This window comes from Thunnus thynnus, chromosome 2 (assembly GCF_963924715.1).
Source record: "Thunnus thynnus chromosome 2, fThuThy2.1, whole genome shotgun sequence".
In the NCBI taxonomy this organism is placed as follows: Eukaryota; Metazoa; Chordata; class Actinopteri; order Scombriformes; family Scombridae; genus Thunnus; species Thunnus thynnus.
Window position 1 is genome coordinate 33,872,000 of NC_089518.1, and position 17,578 is coordinate 33,889,577.

The following is a 17,578-nucleotide window of genomic DNA, read 5'->3' on the forward strand; positions in this document are numbered from 1 at the left end:
ATTACTTCAAACTTTCACTCGCTCACACCCACGCACTCTCTCACACACACACACCGCATGTACCTACACACACACACCCACACCCACGGGGGCCACACTCATTCTGGTGATGTCAAAAAGGCCTTTCACTCTTTTGGATTTATTAAACCCGAAACAAATCTGTACTTCTAAACTCAAGAGGTGACCTTTTCATAGGAAGTGCTGTTTCATGTCGTGTAGCAGCCAGAGTTCATTTCCTTGGTCACTTGACATACTGAGAACATCACTCAGCTCAGTACATGTACTCTGTGTTGTTTTCATTACCTGAGGAAAAAAGCAATGACTAGAGAGCAGACTGTTGGTTTGAATTGTGTTGTAATGTTTTCATCTTGAGGAGTTTTTTTACTCCTCGTATCATTTAGTGGTAGCACCTCAATTATTCCATTAAACACTGGTTCTGATCGCACAGTTTAACTGGGCTGAAGAAGACCTGGTTCACAGTGAAACATAGTGAGTTAAGTGGTTTTTAACATTAGTTACACATAACCAAACTGTCTTTAAAAATAACTTTTCAATCAGGTTTTAACCTCAACCTGTGTTCACTGGGGTTGTTCATGTGGTATTTTTTGGCAGTTGACAGTCTTTCCCTGCTTAAATATGTTTTGATCATTTCTGGTTTTGTGATTGCTTTAAAAAAATCTGATTTCTGTGTGAGTGTTGGACAGGAAACAGAAACACATGGACACAAGAAATGTCTTTATGCATTAAACCACTGGAACTTACCCTTATATTAGAGTTTTTTGTAATTTATAATTGTATTGATAAAGTGGTATTTTGATTTTTACTAAAGTTAGCAAACAAACACAGTCTCTTATTAATGAGAAGGCTGAGATAATGTGGTGATTAACAGAAGCAAGCTCTGTAGATTTATATTTTAAGTACTTTATATCACCAGTTCTTAAATAAATCTCAGTCCCTCAATTTACTGCCAAGAGACAAATAAAGTACTTTGAATCGGATCGTAAACACCATAAACTTAAAAACTGACAGATGTTGCAGTTTTAAAGGAATACTACCTTCTAAATAAATTCTAGGCTAATAGTCGCCTCAAAGTATCCCACTTTCCTTGCATTTCTCAGAAAATGTAAGCATTTTAGCTGAAGCTACAACTGTATCTAACCTGTAAGTAAGAGCCAGCCGCACAGAAAGTGACCCTGCAGGGGCCCGTCAGGCCCTGGAGGGTCTCGTTTAATCTGGGGCTGATTGAGTGTGTCTTCTGGCTCTTAGGCCATGCAGGACTCTTCCACTGTAACTGTCAGGTTGTCTTCCCCACCCTGCTGTGCTGCTAAGTGCCCTGATAGCCTGTGGGGCTGTGGACGGACTAAATACCAGTGTAATTGTCTGCTCAGGGCACAAGCACCGTTGTAATATGTTGTACAACACCACCATTAACACAGGCCTGGGGCAGTGGAGACATTAAATGGCCAGGGCAGTGTAGTTTATGTCCTCTTCCCCTCACTCTCTCTTCCTCTCTCACTCTCACACACTCTCACACTGTCCGGCGTCAAGATGCCTACAGGATAAAGAACTTAAACGTGACATCTATTGACATCCATTTTACATTATGCTATTTCCTGTGTAGCAATATATTACAGATGCAATGATTAATCAACAACTATTAAATTAATTGCCAACTAATCGATTAATCGTTTTGAGTCATTTTTAAGGAAATAAGTCCAAACTCTCTGATTCCAGCTTCTCAAATGTGAATCTGTGAGAGTAAACTGAATATCTTTGAGTGGTGGACTGTTGTGGGCAAAACAAGACATTTGAAGACATCACCTCGGACTCTGGGAAACAGTAATGGACATTTTTCATCATTTTCTGTTAAGAAGTTGCAGTAGTTACCACTGTAGTAGCTGCAGTCCTGCAATATATGATCATCTGTATTGTTATTTTGATACAGTACATCTACTGTAGTTGCTTTAGCTTTGAGGTTGTCAAATTAATCTTATTTCACACTGTCTGACAGTATCATATATACACAGTATATTTCATATTAGCTTGTTCCAGCTCTTTATAGCTTCTTTTATACAGAGATCCTGCAATACTGCCGTAAAGAGGACCCGTCATTGTGCCGGCTTTGCTTTTTTACACTGAACCAAACAAAGCTGTCATAATTCTGCCCCTGTGTGTGATTTTAGACAGCATGCCAAGCTTGATGCGTAACACAACAGCGTCCAGTGTGTGTTGTCCTGCCATGCCGGCTGTCCTTTTTACACAGACGATCCACTGCTGAACTTGTTGTTTTGTAATTTGGGTGAACCGACCCTTTAGTCACAGAATGACTGTCCACTCATTAAATAAATACTGCATTGGGCATTTATATAAATGCTTCTAGGACTGCAACTAATGATTATTTTCATTATTGGATTAATCTGCCATATTATACATTATTAATATACATATTATTAATTGTTTAGTCTATTAAAAGTCAAAAAGAAGTAAAAAACATCCATCACAACTCACAAGAACTTGAAGTGGTGTCCTTAAATTGCTTGTTGTACCAACCAAAAACAAGCATGACTGAAACAATTAATAGATTATCAGAATAGTTGCCAATTAATTTTCTTTCAACGGACCAATCGATTAATCGACTAATCATCGCAGTTCTAAATGCCTCTTAATAACCTGGATACTCACCTTTCTTTTTACACTCTGTTAAGTGTCATTTTACTGATAACTGTGTATAAAACAAACTTGGTTAGTTACGGTATCTACCTACCTAATCATGCTCTCGTAGTCACTTTCCTCGTGTTTTGAGCAGCAGTGGCGGCTCGGCGTGAATTGACAAATGATGTTGCCTTGGCAGCTCTCTGAAACAGCTGAACGACTTGGATAAACACATTTGGCAGCTTTAGCACCCACGGGAGGCGTCCTCCTTTCCATAGCAATATATTTCACTCTTCCTGTGTCCTTTACTTTGGCATTTTTCTTACCCTGTCGACTCACAATGAATCTCTTGTTTAAAACGTCACGATAGAAAAGTCCCGCAAATATTGATCGGCCGCCTCAGCTCATTATTGCATATCCATAACTTTTCGACGGATCATGTCAAAAAGCCCAACGATAGACTGACAGGTCATTTTGTGAGTTGATGGGGCACAGTAGCCGAGATGGAGATTTAGCATAGGGACGAGGGCTGCGTCACGCCTCTCCGGCAGTCATCTTCAACCGGGAACAGATTGGTTAACAATGCAGGAGCAAAGGTTCCTCCCTGCTTAATTAGCCTTTGACCCCGACACTGATGCCTTCTGTCAGCCTGTGTCGGCCCTCCACTCTCTTCAGCTCCAAAGCAAACCAATAATGAGCATTTAAGTGTTTTCTTACCCCCCACCCCCTACCCCCCACTGGTAATGGCTGCATAAGAGACATCATTGCTTTGAACAATTGTCTCAACAGCTCCTCACTGGGGAGATGAGAATGAGAAATATGTGGAAGATTTTTACTGCATGCACAATAAAATGAGGAGTCCTATTTATGATAATGCAAAAACTATTATTTGACTCTTTATTTGGTCCTCTGATCAACATGTTTGATGTAGCTTGAAATTAGTAGTAGCTCAGAATTTACTCCCAGACTTACTTTAAGAGCAGTGGTCACAGTTCACTTGTGTCGGCACTTGTGGCATTTGGGTCTCTTAAGCAGCAGCAATATTTCAGACGCCTTAAAGCAACGTGATACAACTATTTTAGCTTAAAATAACAGCTTAAAAATAATTTTGATGGTACACCGTCTTGTAAAAGGGAGAATGGCGCCTCTTTCATTCCCACTCTGTGCCCCCAATGCCTGTTATTGCACTATATAACTTAGGTTGAGCAGGTATGATCAGGTAAATAGTAGTTACCTGGATGTAACTCCAGTTCTATGAGTACATGCTAATAAGCAACAGCTGACTGGCCTGATGAGCCCTTTGGTTAATTACAATTACTTGTTATCTTGTTAATATGTAACTTATATTGTTATCAACAGAACTAAGATACATATTAACAGCCACCGGACTGTGTTGTATGTATGGAAATAAGATCAGCCAGAAGCACAGCGAGTGATGTCACCACAGTAAAAAGTTGAGAAAGAAAATTGTGATTAAATATTGAAAAAGTCGATACTTACACATTGTAGGATATGTTTACTTTTTCAGCATTATATCAAAACCACAGTTGTTTCGTCATTTAGGTTAACATGTTCCGTCTCTTGTTAGCGTTTTGATTTTTCTATATTTAACCACGATCTTTCCCTTAATGCTAATCCTAAAAGACCCTAAACTCTAACCAGTGTCCTGCACTTTGTACACCCAACATCTACTCCAACCTCCTTTCCTCTGTACAAAACACAACACCTCATGAACCATCATAACATAGTAAATGAATATAATCCATGCAGCAATTATGTTTCCTCCAAAATGTATGAGGTAAATGTTTTCGGTTCTTTTGTCGGTAATGTAGCAAAAAAATTGTGCTTTAGATATCAGTTCATTCAATGTTTGTACCTTAATGGAAACAAAAACTGATGCAACATTTGCTACGGCATCTTCATGGTATTGCTGTGAGTTTACTTTATATTGGTATCAGATATTGGTTACATCATAGAAGACTTACAGAGTTAAGACTCAAAGAGGCAGACACGATCAGTGATTCAAAACTTAGGGTGAAGGTTTGTGGTGTGAACATCAGCTGAGTGGCATGAGCCTCCACTGTTCAGTGCTCAGTATTTAAAGCCTGCCTGCCTGTCTGCTCTTTGACTGAGTTTTCTGGGTCATTAAGTCCTGCTACTGGCCTGATGATGAGGAGCCAGACGCCTCAATATTGTTTCCAGAGAGGGCGTCTGAGAGCGTCCACCTCTACAGGGGTTGTCCTCAGTCGGACACACATGGGACCTTCTCAAACTGGCCAGGGACATTTTTTTTAGACACTGCTCGTATCGTTTTAATAGGAGACATTTCATCCCGGGCCAACCTTGTCATGTGACAGGCAACTCTTCATTCCTAAGATTGAATTTTTGTTCCGTTGATAATGGCTTCCACTAAGTCCTCCTGTCCCTGGACGGCACTGACACATTCAGGAAGTTGTGTTTGGGTAACATGCAGCCATCTGCTGATGAAAACCATGAGATGTGGTTGAAAACTCTGCAAAAAGCTAATTAACGGACCTTATGCTATAGTGTCATCAATAAAAAACTCCCATTAATGTCATTACCTGTTAGTGATTTGACTATTATTATCATTATGTTTGCTTTAAGATTAGTAATTATGAAATCACTTGTTTTCATACTCTATGTGGCCAAAAGTATGTGGACACCAAATACTTACATACAATACATTCCACCCATACAGTATGTGATTGTTGAACATGTCATTACCAAACCACGAGCATTAATCTGCTGCTATTACAGCCTCCACCCTTCTGGGAAGGTTTTCTTTAGGATTTTGGAACTTAGCTTCAGGGATTTGTGTATTCAGGTCGGCCACTGATGGCCACTGGTTTGCAGTTGGTGTTCGAGTTCATCCCAAAGATGTTGGATGAGGTTGAGGTCAGTGCTCTGTGCAGGCCAGTTAAGATCCTCCAGGTCTATATTTTTAATGAAGGGCTCTACTGGAATATCTTTACATGATTTACAGTTCCCCTCCTGATGAGCTCACTCTCTTCTGAGTGGCCAGTTCTTGGAAGCTGCTGCCAACAAACCATGAAACAAACTACAGTAGTAGGATTACATTACTTTTTCTCGTTCTTCACTCAAAGTGTCAGCATCTCAAATACGTCTGTATATATTTGAGCCAAAATCTGATCCAAATTATGAGAATGGACGACACAAACAACACATGGAAAAACCTTAGCAACAACCTTAGCAACCAAGGCTAAACAGACGGCCGTTTGTGGGCATGCATGACAAACCAACGTCAGCTCATTGTAAATAGAAAAAAATGTAAAAAACAAATTGTTCAGAGCAGGTTGAAGCCCTGGCTTTTGACGTACAGGGATCATTTCTACATACGTTAACGTCAAGTTTTGGAACTTTGACCGTGTTTAACAGAGATTCAACATCATAACAGTTTATAAATAACAGAAACCCACAAAAAGCATAATACGCCCCCTTTAAGATGTCCCTCACTGGAACTGAGGGGTCTAGCGCACAAAAAGAAAAGCGATCCAAGACCAACAGTATACAGACATATGTAGGTGTCCATATACCTTTGGACATGTATATTTTTAAAAAAAGGAGGTATAATGATCACACATCGTAGCTCATCATTACTTAATGATTTTGCCATTTCAGTTAATTACCACATTTTATCAGTAAGTCATAGAAGGGCTGCAACTAACAATTACTTTCATTAATTAATTATTTGGTCTATAAAAAAAATCAGAAAACAGTGAAAAATGTCCATCACAGTTTTCTAGAGTACAAGATGACATCATCAGATTGTTATTTTTGCTTAAAAAATGACGGGAACGATTATTTGATTGTTGTTGTTCTTCAAAATATGACTCAGAAAAGGTTACACACATCATTACAGTTTGATGCAGAGCCATGTGTGTGTGTCTGCACTCCCGTTTTTGTGTGTGTGTGTGTGTGTTTACTTAAGTGTTATCTACCCCCATGACCCTTGTGTACGATGGATGAGTGTAGAGTATGAAACACAGAGAGAGAGAGCTTATCCCCGGTGGATCAGACTGAATTACCCTCTCCTCTCACATCTGGGCTTTTGTTCTCCTCTTTGGCAGCGGCAGAAATGATTGCACCTTCATTCACTCCCTCCTTCGCTCTCTTAACAGGACAAGTGGGAGGTTAAAAAAGCTTCCTTTTGTTATTCCACACAAAGACTGTTTAATAGTTTGGAAATCTTATATAGAGTGCTGAGTGACAGGGAAAAGGGCAAAAGTTCATTCAGGAGAATAAACTCCCTTTCAACATCCTCAGCGGGTAAAATCTGTCTTTATACAAAAAACTTTGTCTTGTTACACAGTAATTTTTGTAAACAGCATTGACCTCAGATTGTTTTACATGGTGTGAAGTTCACAAGGAGTGATTCTGTATTTATTACCACTCACATCTGTAGCATAAAGCATTGTGTTATGTCATGTTCAGCCTGAATTATCTCAGGAAATTGGCACTACAATAGCTTTGACAGTCTTCAACATTTGTGCCAGTCACTCTAAAACTTTGTACTGTGAGTGACTCGTCTGTTAAGGGTTTTGTAGCTAAAGTTTGTTTTTACTTTACTCTAGTTGGAAGTTTTGTTAAAGAGGGGAACTCTTGTGCAAGAACGGTGCTGTTTCAGACACAGAACTTCATCAAGTATTAAATAAACAACACATTAAGTAGCATCTTAACACAATAGTCAGAGGCTGCAACAACCAGTAATAAAAAGAGTTAAATCACAGTAACACCTGAGACGATAATATATTCAATAATTAAATTTAATGTGTACATAACACAGAATACATATGTAGTTAGGGCTGTGCATTTTTTATACAGTTTAATACCAAAACATTTCTTTTACTTCGAGGAATATAAACATTTCTCTCTTCATAAGCCCTCTTTAAAGATTCACATCAGTCTCTGATTTATATCAGAAACTCATCAAAGCATAATCAATCAAAAATAACTGAACTTGAGTATCAATCTAACCAGGCATTCAACTTTTGGTACTGAACAGTTTCTGATACTTGGTGCCACAGACTCACACAACATCAAATTACTGATGTTTGATACATAGCCGTACTTGTAGTGAATAGAATACAATGAAATCCTGAGATGAGGCGACTACAAGTAATATGAATAAATGTTGAAAGGGAAGTAAAGGGGAGAACTTACAACTACTGTTGTAAAGCTGAGTGGTTGAAAGTATCTCCAGGGAGTTACAAGCTGATCGTAAGGCTTCTGTTGAAGAGTAATTCATGCATCAAGTAAAGTAAAGTCGTTATTAAACATAAATAGTTGAAAAGTCCATCAACAATGAAGTTCACTCATAATATTTAGGACTGAAATGGTGATCGATTAATCAGTTTTCAAACAAAAAGGCCAAACATTATGTGGTTTCAACTTCTCAAATGTGAGGATTTGCTGCTTTTCTTAATTTCATATCACTGTAAAGTGAATATTTTCAGAGTTTTGACCATTGGTTGGTTCAAACAAGCAATTTAAAGAAGTCCCTCCTAACATTTTCTTGATCAAATGATTAATCAATGCATCAAACAAATACAAAAACTAATTGATTAATTAGTTGCAGCCCTAGTGTCATTAACAGGTGGGTGTTGGCTAATTAGGAAAATGGCTTTTCTGCTGTTTCGGCGCACGCTGACATTAATCTGTATTAAACAAGAAAGCAGCGGACAGTCGGATGCAGCGGAGAACATGTGTACCACCGTGTGTCATGATTTAACATCCCCGGTGAAACTAACACGTCCAGTTGCTTTCAGCCTTTAATTACATCATAGATTTCCTGCTGATGAACAGGCAGAGAATTAACAGTGAACAGGCTAATTCACAGCCGCTCTCCCCCACCCACATGCTGTTATTGCTGTACAAGTAGACCGCCGGCCGAGCTGGGCGCACTTAGCTACACAAACATTAGTAATAACGATTGGGCTGCCAGTTTGGAATTGGTGACAAACTGCAGACGGGCAAAAATTGGAGCCCGAAACCAATCAGGAAGTTAATGAGGAGAAAAATTACTCCTCTTTTCCCCCTCCTACCACTGCTGAGGAGGAGGAGGAGGAGGAGGAGGAGAGAGAGGGGGAGAGATGGTGGAGGGTGAGGGATGAGGAAGGCCAATCAAGTCAGAGGATTGTGGACTGGACATAGGCTCTGGTTTTAATGGTGGAGGACACAGTTCAGGATAAATAATCACAAATTTAAAATTCACTCAATGTGAGTATTTCAGCTTTGATTGCTAACATTTAAAAGGAAATGTTCTCGTCCTCATCTGGAGTTCATTTAAACATTTTTCTGGGAATCATCTGACAGTCGTGATGGTCAAATATCTTAAATAACAAACATTACAGATTTTATTATATTTTGTTAGATGATGCAGCTTATAAAACTGGATCCTGAGTTATTGTCTACATTTCTTTCAATTGTCACCTCTCCCTCTAAGTACTAGTATGTTTACTTTGTAATGATTAGGGCTGCAATTTGCTTTTCTTTATCAATTAATCAATTATTTGGTCTTCAAAAGAAAACAGCAAAAAAATATTCATCACAATTTCTCAAAGGTGATGTCTTCAAATGTCTTGTTATTCAATACAATGAAAAACTGGAAAATATTTAAGTTTAAGAAGCTGAAATCAGTCAATATTTGCTTCAAAAGTTACTTCAAAGTAGTTCATGAGTAGATTTCTTTAATTGATAAGTTAACTGATTGTTTCTGCTCACTAATGACGTCACTTTTTATTTCTTTTACTTGATGAACCGCTATGATAAGGGATGGATACTGAACTCATTAATATTGAAAATAGACTGAAATGTGTCCGTCAATCTGTACTGAAAGTTGACACTGAACGCGTGCTTAGATTCATAATTTTGTTGACTTACTCTTTCATCATATAATCACCAGATTTATATAAATTTCCCTCAAATTTTAGATTTTTTTAGACTGTTTTTCATTCAGACAACTTTTATTCTTGTACGGCTGCTGACATTTGCAATAACCAACATTTAACATTTGAGAACTTTGCTTCTCTCTGTGAATGAAATAAATCTATTTACATGTTTATATTTCTCATAGTTAAGTGTTGAAAAAAGAAACTCAGGTATTATACTGGCAACAGGATAGAAAAAGTTCAAACTATACCCAGTCCCAGCTAGGATTAACACTAATAAAACAGTAGTGAAATCATTGAGACATCACTGTAGAATAAAAATAGATGAGCAACAAAACTTGGGTGCTACTAATGATTATTTTCATGATCACTTAATCCAAAAATAATTGATAAATTCATTAATTTATTATATATTCTTTTCAGAATTTCAAAAATAGTGAAAAAAAGCAGCTGAAACGATCAATGGATCCACAGAAAATTAATCAGAAAAGTGATTTTCATGTAAAAAATGTCATTGATTACAGTTCCTGGTCCTCAGATGTGAGGATTTGCTGCTAGTGACAGAAAACTGAACATCGTTGAGTTTTGAACTGTTCGTCTGACAAAACAAGCTGTTAGTTGTCTTGGTGTCACTTCAGACTTCAGGAAACTATGACGGGTATTTTTCAAACACTTTTCCTGACATTATTTTAAATGAATTAATTGAGAAAATATTCAGCAGATTAATCAATGATGCAAATAATCTTTAGTTGTAGCCGTAGTGAAGACAGCACCGTGTGACTAGAGCTGCAACAAGTAGTTGATTAATCGATTAGTCGATCAACAGAAAATTAATCGGCAACTATTTTGATAATCGATTAATCGTTTTGAGTCATTTTTAAAGAAAAAAATTCCAAAATGATCTGGATCCAGCTCCTTAAATGTCAATATTTTTTGGTTTCTTTAGTCTTCTATGAGCGTAAACCAAATATTTTTGGTTTCATACTAGTTAATAAAAGATCCCTTTCAAAAGTGTGTCATATTGTGAAAAAATGCATTTAAAAGTTTATCTGAAGCTTATATGAGGCTTCAGCAGCCTGAGTTAGTCATATCAAGTGGATATCTGACACATTTACAGTCTTTTAGCATCAAATTCCCTCTTTGTGTTTCCCTGTTGAGCTTCGGTAGAAGTATAGTAACAAAAAGAGGAACTTTGGCACTAAAAAGACTGTAACGTCTACTTGATTTGACTCATTTGGACACTCAAGCTTCACTTACATTGTAAATGCATTATGAAGGGATCTTCTAATGGTCAGTATGAACAGGGGGAATGATTACACCAAGAAAAACATGTTTCAGTGTTAATTAAGGCTCCTGACTGTTGTTTTAAAACACATCTCATCCGTTAATTTGGGCGCCTGACAAGTTTCCAGACAGACTTGAAAAATTGCGAATCTGTCCTTTAAACATCGGTAACATTTGAATGGTCGTACAAATGAAAGAGATTCGTGTTAAATCTGTCGACCTCACGGTGTTATGAGTGTGCGCAGCGGCTGTAGAACAAGCGCGCACAGCTCTCGTGTTAACTGTAATGCTTTTGTTTTGTGTTCACTGTCTTTCCATTTGCTGACTGATTCAATTTGCTATAAATCCTGAGCTTTGGTGAGAATCACTTCACTGTAGAGTCATATTTATATCCGATGAATACAGCACTTACAGAGAGGACCATTTATTCTCAAGTGCTGATGATACGACTCTCCTGTTTTGTCTGTCTCACAATAGTATTTCTCTTCTCCCTTTTTATTTACACGCCTTACAGTATGTGGACATTTTTATTCTATGTGCGCTGCCGTACTGTCTATCTATCCTGGAAGCAATATGAATTTATCATATTTATGACTTTGAGGAGTATCCAAGAGAGAGATTTGCAGCTCGATATCTGTGAAAGAGTTGAGGTTTATCTACTCTTCCAGTACATAAACATACATTACTGAAGTGAGACAACATTTAAGGTTAATCATTAAGTTTTTGAGTTAAGTAAAACTTATCCTAGAAGGGGTATTTTACCCAAACACGTTTTGTTTTTCAGTAACATATTAGAACACTGACGGGGCTAGCTAAGAGCCAACAAGTGAATAATCATTTCAGTCATTTTTTAAGCAAAAATAATAGAAAAATAGCTGGTTTTAGCTTCTCATATGTTAGATTTTGAAGCTTTTCTGTGTCTTGGAGTGTTGATCTGACAAAAGAAGACATTTGAAGAGGTGAACGTGACCTTTGAAGAAATCATAACAGGCTTCAAAGCATCAACAGATTGGTAAACCTCAATGTTTAAACTATCATAAACTGACATCATGTTACAGGATTTCAGGGTAATGAAGTTCAAACTCTTAAAATAGCTACTTAAAAGCAGTATATTTGCACTTTGCACAGTATTATCAAGTAATTTAGAGCTGCAACAATTAGTCGAACAACAGAAAATCACCAACTATTTTGATAATTGATGAATCTTTGAGTAATTTTTCAAGGAAAAAATACTAAAACTCTCTGATTCTAGTTCCTTAAATGTGAATGTTTTCTGGTTTATTTAGTCTTCTATGATAGTAAACTAATATTTTTGGGTTATGGACTTTTTGTTTGGACAAAAACAACATTTGAGGTTGCATCCTTGGCTCAGGGAGTGATTGACAATCGATTAATTAAATAAATAATCAACACAATCATCCTTTATTGTGTCGTCTAACCTGCTCAGTGGATCTCTGATCAGGACTTGATGTCTTTGTTTGTCCCTGCAGCCTTCTCACCCAGCAGCATCGCCACCGGCCACGACTCCATGAGCTGCCGGTCCATCAGCTCCCTGGTTAACTCCGACGTCAAAGCCGAATGTGAAGCCAGCAGCGAGACGCCAAACTTCACCGTCAACTCTATCATCGATGGCGATGCCACCAAATAAAGAAGCTAAGGATAACACGATGCGACAAAAGCATTATGAGATCACGTTTATAGTTCAATGTTGCTGCAGGTTTCTCTGATGCTTCTGTTCAAGAGGCACAAAAATATATACAGTATATACAGCAATAATTGAGAATACAGGGAAGTTTTATAGTGTTAGTTCATTTTTTTTAGCCTCAAAGCTGTTAAATCATTTGTTGAATCCAGTTCACCAGAACAGAAAATGCTTTAAAAGTAAAAATATGTACAAGTTCACAAATCACGACATGCACATGTTAGAGAAGCACTCGTTATTTGTTTTTTTTGTTTGTTTGGTTTTTTGCTTTTGTTTTTTACTCATCATCCGATTGTTTAAAGTGTTTCGCTGCCCTCTCTGGTTCAAAGTTTGATCACACCCAGCGTCACTGCTGCCGCTCTGTTGCACCTGTAACCACGCCCCCCCAGTGATGTCACAATGTACTGACACACCCCCTGCAGTACACTTCTACATCACCACAGCATTATGAGAAAACCAAAGCGTTTAAAGTTACTCTTAAAGTTGCATATAATTGTTGTCTCAACAGCATTTAAATGACTTTATTTCAACAGTTATTGAAATGCTGTTGAAACAACAGTTAGAGCAACATAGATTTCTTAAAATCTATAAGCCGACCAGTAAGATCGATATCGGAGAGTTCAATACTCTGATAATGATTTAATGGCCAGTAGTCTTTTTTACATAAACATAAAATTAACATTTTTGATAAGAGTCGCTTAACTGTTAAAGAATCGTGAACAGGAATGTACTGAGTGTGACATTTTACAGTTGAAAATAACCTCGTGAACGCTCTCTGGTGGATAAACTGTGTAACTGAGGTACTGAATTACCTTGAACATTTATTTGGCGTTTCAGTCCTGACATTTCTTGTTACTTATCGCCTGACATATACAACGTTTTTACCAAATTTATCCCAGATTTACGCCCAGACATATTTTAACCAGCACTACTGGAATTACAGTATTTACTCTAAACAGCGATCAGAATAATTTTAGAAAAGTCAATGGATTTCGAAGGCGCCAGAGCGGCGTGCTTTCGGTTTTCTGGTATAGATTAATGTGTCACAGAGTTAAAATTCAAAGTAGAGAACATCTCAGACATCCTCTGTGGTCTGAACTCCTCCTGCAGGACGACGTGCGACGCGAGCGTTAGCGGGGAGAACAGGCGGGTTAGACATGAATCATGTTTCCCTCTGGTGTGTTGGCGTGTGATGAGCACCGACTGTTGATTTATAGCACTGATCCAGCAGCATCGTTTATTCCACAGAATTTGCATGTCTATTGTATATTTAACCCCTTCAGGCCAGGAGCCTCGTCTTACATTACAGTAAACTACATATTTTCCTGTTTTGGACTGTTGTTCGGACAAAAGAAAGGATTTTGGGAAATTTTTCACCGTTTTCTTATGTTTTATTGACCAAACAACTAATCGATTAATCAAGAAAATAAACAGCAGATTAATCGATAATACTAATTGTTAGTTGCAGCTTTAGTAAACTCAATTTTAAAACATTTTTTTTTTTACAAATCTTTTTAATAAAATACCTGGTAGTGGTGTAAGAACAGTAATTACCCAAAAACAAACTCTTTTTTTTTTACTCCATGAATTAATAAGTAATCCTGTGTTTCCCACTTTTGAGTTGTGTTATTTAAGTGTTAATTAAAAAAAAAAAAAAAACAGCTCAAAAGATTTTTCCAACTTTTCTGCCTTTGTGAAGCCGACTAGTACACCACTGTACTGTATATTGTTTATGTTTTGTGTGCGTTATGGAGATTCATTTCGAATTGCATGCTTTGAAAGTGTTTATTTGTGTTTGTGTTTGAATAAGTAATTTGGAGTCTTGGAGTTTATGTCGCTACAAGTTTTAGGGAAATAAAAACGTTCTAAGTGATGGAGTGTAAATGTGATGGTGTGCAGGGAACAACAATATAAAACAGACGAAGAAAATTACTTGTATTTTCTTTCTGCTGCTCTGTGGGAACATTCATTGGATTTTGCCCCATCTGTTGTAATCAATAACGTGACCATCTTGTTTTTTTATGAAACGCACTTACTCTTAATTTCATCCACCAGTGGTTTTAGAGAGAAGAATGTGGAGTTACCTATAAGGCTTTGACATTATAAATCACCTCTTGAGACCAGATTGTACAGCAGTATCGATTGATCCTGATATATCACAGAAATTTACTGTCACTTCTGTTTTCAATTAAAGATACAATCAGTCAGATAATGACTTAATTGGATTTTACAGAAGATTGAGTTTTATTGCCCTGTGCTTTACGAGTTTAGTTAAGGAAGGCCATTTTATCACGGTTGTCAGCGGCGACCGACTGCCGCTTGCCTTGTCCTTCTGTAGCTGCTGCCCTGGGTACAGCGCAGGGGAGAAAGTGTCACAGGATTGGTTTTCCTTGAGCTGCCTCTGCTTCCATGAATCACGCCCTCCCATAATAGATAAAATCTGCTCGGATCCCACCGTGACAACCTCCCGGTGGAGTGATGGCGGCTCGCTACAGGCTTGGAAGGTGTGGAAAGAAGACGCTGCAAGTTTAGAGCCGGAGGAGGAAAGCTGAAAGTGTTGAGATAATTGTTAGATTGTATTTTAATATCTTGAGGACGTCACTCTCAGTTATAATTAATGAATCGGGTATCTTTGATTAGTGTTGGTGTTGCAGAGCCGCCCGGAGAGTAAATGGTTTTTAGATTGGAGTTGAAGCTTTACTAATGTTTCTGAAGAGCAGAGATCTGAATGGTCGTCTTAGAACCAGATTTTTTTAGGAGGAAATCCACTAACGAGCCTAAATGAATGATAAAGTGGAAACTGATCAGTAGATATAAATATATGAATGAATATATATATAAAAATATGAATGACTCTGGTTTCTATGATAGCAGGAAGTCAACAGCCTTCTTAACTAGATTATCTTGATAGCTATAAGCAGAGAGAATTATATTTAGTTTTCAATTTAAAAAAAGATGAATTTATCTTTTTATTTAAATTTATTTAAAACTGATAAATCTGCACAAAAATCTGGGTGAAAATTGTAATGTAATAATACCATTTACAGCTCAACACTAAGTTGCTTTTAGGACAATGCTAACAGTGACAGTGCTAACAGCATACTTATTAGCATTAAACACAAAGCTAACACTGATGAGGATGAATATTTAGTCAAAAACAGAAGTACAGAACAAATGAAAATGATTTGTTGCAACCTTTCATACAAAACCTCATGGTGATGCTAGATGAGAAGTCTTTAGGATTCATCTTCTGAGCACCATGAACATCAAATGTTTATGGCAATTAATCTTATAGTTGTTGAGATATTTCAGTCTGGACCTAAGCGGTGAACTGATAGGCATTGCTAACCACACAGTACAGCCACATTGCTAGCATGGCATAAAAAAAAAAATCATTATGGCTAACTTGTGCTGCATAATTTAAGGCTTATTTGTATTTTCTCCCCATTTTATCAACACTTTCTATAACCAGCTAACTAGCTTCACTCTCAGCAAGAAGTCCTCATCTTCTGTTGACTGCAGTGAAGTGATTCTTTTACATCAAGAAGCATGGAGGGTTATATGAAATCCAAATGTAAATCAGTCAGTTTGGTTATTTTTCTGTGAAAACCTGTAAAAAATGTAAATAATGAACCTTAAGTTCATGATAGTTTGACTTGTTTGAACTTGACAGGTCAGATATGAGAGCTAGCAAACCTGAGTGTCCTCATTTCAAATTACATATTAATACAATAGTACATGCAACATTAACTACTAATATGAACGGTGCTCTACTTTGGTAAATAATATACAATAAATGAATTTATGTTCATGTTAACAGGATATAAGATGAACATCAGTCTAATGAGGAAGGAACGATGCAACAGCGAATGAGAATACTTCTTTTGTTTTATAACATTACAGTAACATTAATGTCTTCCTCTCTTACCACTTATATTACTCAATGAGCTGTAAAGAAACTCAGATATTTTGGCTCCAGTAAAGTTCAACCAGAGAAATAGTTTTTGCCTGTTTTAGGTGTTTGAATGGTGACAAAAGCCTGAAGTACTTCATCAGTCACGAGTGTGATGTCAGATTAACACACGACTTTGTGTAATATGTAAGCTTTTAATCCTTAAAGCTAAAACAATAAAAAAACATCCACATAATCTCCATCTGTGTATTCCTGCACTTAATGGAGATGATTTGATGCTTATATTTAACGAAATACTCGAGACCTACAGGAAGTTCCCAAAACCAAATGTTCTAGATGAGCAACATTTCATCCACATTTCCCGAGAAAATCAGCCTCTTCTGTGATCTTTGTGATCTAAACAAAACTTTTCTGCTAAATATATATATTTTTTCATGATTAATTAATCTGTGGTTTTGACAGATTTGAAAACATCTGAAATATTCAATATTGTGATAAAAACATTAATCACTGAAGTGATTAATGGTGAAAACAGTTGATTAAATATAGGCGACAGCTGTGTCTCTGACTGGACCGTCAGCCTAATCAGCCCAGGTATCTGCAAATCTCTCATTAAGAGTTAATAAAGGAATCTGTTTTCCAGCTGTGAAGAAATGCATGAAGTAACTTCTAAGCCTTCATATCCCTGATTTTGAATTTCACTTTCAATTAGTATGCTGTTTTATATAACACACTTCATACACAAGGACATTCAAAGTACTTTACATAATGCAGAAGTATATGAGAACAATAAAAACAAGACTAAAGGAAGCAAGTTAAAGTAATAGAATCGTAAAATATATAAAGTTAGACAAATTAATGCAGATTCCCCTTGTAACTTTCACAGCTGCTGCAGGTCTGCAGGTATGGTGATCTGAGCAGACGTCTAATCAGTAACTGAATAAACATCTGTGTCAGTCTGCAGGGCCTTTACATTTTCCTAAAATAGTAGTGTAAGAAGTAACAATATAAGATCTAAAATGATAAACATTCATGGAAGTAGTGGCAGACATGTATCACACCATGAAACAGAATTGAATACAGTAGTTTTATTAACCT

At 37.2% G+C, this 17,578-nt stretch overlaps 1 protein-coding gene across 2 annotated transcripts in view; it reads left to right on the forward strand.

Annotated features, from left to right (window-relative positions):
• The window catches only part of dmrt1 (doublesex and mab-3 related transcription factor 1), a 35,701-nt gene extending 20,320 nt beyond the window's left edge, over positions 1-15,381 (forward strand). For both annotated transcript variants that reach the window (XM_067571673.1, XM_067571662.1), the window contains exon 5: positions 12,356-15,381. In XM_067571673.1, the coding sequence (XP_067427774.1) occupies positions 12,356-12,513 (158 nt within the window). In that variant the 3' untranslated portion in view covers positions 12,514-15,381. The remainder of the gene's footprint in view (positions 1-12,355) is intronic.
• The last annotated feature ends 2,197 nt before the right edge of the window (positions 15,382-17,578 follow it).